At 41.4% G+C, this 3306-nt stretch overlaps 1 protein-coding gene across 1 annotated transcript; it reads left to right on the top strand.

Moving 5' to 3' along the window:
* Positions 1-1280: 1280 nt before the first annotated feature.
* Positions 1281-2977, top strand: LOC106580882 (RING-box protein 2). Its single transcript, XM_014162410.3, has 3 exons — positions 1281-1585; positions 2063-2110; positions 2550-2977. The coding sequence occupies exons 1-3, from the start codon at positions 1411-1413 to the stop codon at positions 2666-2668; spliced, it is 342 nt and encodes a 113-aa protein (XP_014017885.1). The 5' UTR covers positions 1281-1410; the 3' UTR covers positions 2669-2977.
* Positions 2978-3306: the final 329 nt, after the last annotated feature.

Below are 3306 nucleotides of genomic sequence, written 5' to 3'. Positions count from 1 at the left end.
GCAGCAATCAGCCCTACAGAAAATACAATACCGAATAGCACAGACAAATGGCTTATATCATGTCTCCTCATCATATCAGATGTGTCTTGCACTCTATTGTTTCTTCCCATCCACAAAATTGACATCCAGAGAAACATGAACACTCCTTTAATATGTTTGTCTATATAGTATTTGACTCAGTTTCTCACCCAACTTACCCACATGGTCAGAAAATGCTACAGGGGTGAACCCCATGTTCATCAACCAGTTTATTTGTATTACCCTCTCACTAGTAGGATGTGAGTACACAAACACCATGTTTTAACAAAATGTTACACATTTACTTTTTTTAATAGTTCTTTATTATTTATTCTAGGCTAAAAGCAAATGAATGAGTTAAACTCTGTGGGAAGAAGTCCATCGAGGGGTCTCAAGGTACCGAGGCAACAGGATACTTTAAAAGCAAAGTGCAGAGCATTACAGAGTCCTGTGGTACTTTGCGATTGAGTAGAGGACTTGGAGGAAAATGGGGTGTAATTGCCTCAAAAGTATACAACCCTGTGAACTCAAGACCTGACTCAGCTGTACATCAACATTCCTAGTCATGCTATGTTTTGGAAAATAATTAATTGGCTTATGGCATGTATGTGCATCAGGCTGGAGTTTTTTGGGGATGAGATTGAAGTTTTGATTGCCTTCTATTGATGTTCTTTCATTCATTAGGACCCTGCATAGATAAACTTGGTTATTGGGTTAGGGTGTTCCTGTTGCGCTACAGTGACTTTGAAAGCCAGCATTTCCTGATTAAATAGCATGTTTTGGTTATTTCATACATATATCATTTCACATAACAGGGAGAGAGAACGCCACTGAGATCAAAACAGAGCTGAGTGTATGAATAATTTGAGAACTGTGGTTAGATTTGATTGAATTGTCTCAATGTTGTCCAAACATCTGTTTTGGATTTTGAGAAAGTCTGGTGTAGATACAGTATTCTCTGTTAAATAAGCAATATATATTACTTAAAAGTTTAGTGCCATTATTAGTTTAACCATAGGTATTTCAAGGGGTTATTTTTTTACTAAATTCATTGAAAAAGGTCAACTGAGCAACAGTAGCCATACAGTATATAAAAAACAACACACACACAGCAAAATAACCAGAACAGAAGGGTGCGCAATACAAAATAAGAGCATCCGCTACCTTTTCTTAGCTTCTTGAGACCGACAGTGAAGAATTTCACCTTCATTCGCAGTAGCCTACCTTTTAATCTTTGGCTCCGCCATGTGTTAGTTTGTTAGTACTGCAGATGTGTTTTAGCGCATGAGCGCCTCCTGGTTTGTTTGTTCTGCTGGGCTGGTTTGTTTGCGCTACGGACTAGCTAGCCTGTTTATTTCGTCCATTTTGTTTTACCTTTAGCTAGATTATTCTATGGCAGAGATGGAAGACGGTGAAGAGCCGGGTGTAATTCACTCTCACAGCTCTACCTCGGGGTCAAAATCGAGCAGTGACAAGATGTTTTCTCTCAAGAAATGGAATGCTGTGGCAATGTGGAGCTGGGATGTGGAGTGCGATACATGCGCCATCTGTAGGGTCCAAGTTATGGGTACGTTTATTTAGCTAGCTAGCCAGCTACAGTAACTAGTTATAGTAGTACACCCATAGATAACTCTTAGTGTGCATTAAGCTAGCTAACAACAAGATAAATACAGTAGTTTAGTGGTCAGACAGTCACCTAGCTAAACTGATTAAGAGATGGCCATCATCATGTCATGGGCAGACAGACCGATAATGGATCCTAGTTGGATAGCTTAGCTTGCTAGATCATATCTAGCTACAAAACAGACAACTAACGTTAGCTAGCTAATATAGCTAACGTTAGAATTCTGAGAACATGACTCAAGGCATTGCAAGGAATCAAGCTAGTTACAGTAACCAACTACTCTCGCATGGGAGGACTGAATTGCTGTCAAGCTAGCTGTGTCAGTCCATTTGTCACCATGCAGGAATGGTCAGCGACAGCTGTGCACCAGTATGGCTAGTTGGTTAATACGTTTCCTTGATATATACCTTCTCTCCGCAGATGCATGCTTGCGGTGTCAGGCTGAAAATAAACAAGAGGACTGTGTTGGTAAGCTACTTTAAACGTCTTAGAGCCAAGCATTTATATAGCCCTAAGACACCAGACAGTTCAATCTGGTGTTCAGATCACCGGTAGGTATGACCCTGGTCCTACATGGGTCTGCTCCAGTGTTGGGGAAACCTGGATACACATTTTATAGATCCAGAACTGGGCCACAACTCCTACTGGTCTCACACCAGGAGATGTGCATGTGACAGATATACCTGGGTTTCTAGTCTAGTATATGGGGTTACAATTTGATAAAGCCAGGGTATCTTAACCTTGGTAAAGCAGAGTTTGTACTGTGTATGCATTTGGATACAAATATTGATTGTGTGTGTACCAATATGCTTTACCATGTATTCTGCTCTTCTGCTGACATGCTGAATTTGAAAATACCATGTAGCACACCATTTCATAGTCTGCTTCTGTCTCCCCTCTTTCACAGTGGTATGGGGAGAGTGCAACCACTCTTTCCACAATTGTTGCATGTCTCTCTGGGTTAAGCAGAACAATCGCTGTCCACTGTGCCAGCAGGACTGGGTCGTACAGAGAATCGGCAAATGAAGTCCCTCTAACTTCCCAATCCTTCCACTGCAAGTTTGGACAGGAGACCGGACTGTGTACTGCGACCTTCTATGTACATGTGTGTGCATGCCGCTGTCATTCCTTCGATGCTAAGATATAGAATGAAAGGCCAATATCCAGGTGACGACATCCTTGCCCCACTGTTTGATGGAAACATTGGCAGGTGCAGGGCAATGCTGAAGAACTCTGAGGATAGGTGCTGCGCTTGGTGTCTTAACTTTTTTTTGTGTCGTCCAAGATGTTTTTGTGAGAGAAAAAAAGTTTGTTATTAAAATAAATCTACACTTAGCTTTGTTATTTCTTCCTTTAGCATTTGAATGTGATGGTTTATGGTTACGGTTACATCCCCTCAGACCATGAGGTGTCTGCCTTTCTACCCGTAAGAGCCCATTTAATACGTCACCTACTAATCAAGGTAATGTTTACAGAATACTATTGCCTCTGCATCATGTGTAGGCTATTGGGGTTTGGTTCCATGGTGCTGCGGGACTGTGTTTAGTCCTAGCAGAGGCAACCAGTAGGAGAGGAGCACTCCGAGTCAGTCAACCAATCAGAGAACTTCCCATATTGCATAATTGTGGCATTGTAATTGTATAATACATGCCAATCAGACACGT

Source organism: Salmo salar, chromosome 20 (genome assembly GCF_965601325.2).
Source record: "Salmo salar chromosome 20, fSalSal1, whole genome shotgun sequence".
Lineage (NCBI taxonomy): Eukaryota > Metazoa > Chordata > Actinopteri > Salmoniformes > Salmonidae > Salmo > Salmo salar.
Note: the sequence above shows the minus strand (reverse complement) of the source record. Positions and strands in the feature narration are given on the sequence as shown.

Bases quoted from the DNA above. Each gene is read 5' to 3' on its own strand.
- LOC106580882 (XM_014162410.3), top strand. From the start codon at position 1,411: ATGGCAGAGATGGAAGACGGTGAAGAGCCGGGTGTAATTCACTCTCAC. The intron at 1,586-2,062 runs GTACGTTTATTT...TTCTCTCCGCAG, and splicing joins CTGTAGGGTCCAAGTTATGG to ATGCATGCTTGCGGTGTCAG. The intron at 2,111-2,549 runs GTAAGCTACTTT...CCTCTTTCACAG, and splicing joins TAAACAAGAGGACTGTGTTG to TGGTATGGGGAGAGTGCAAC.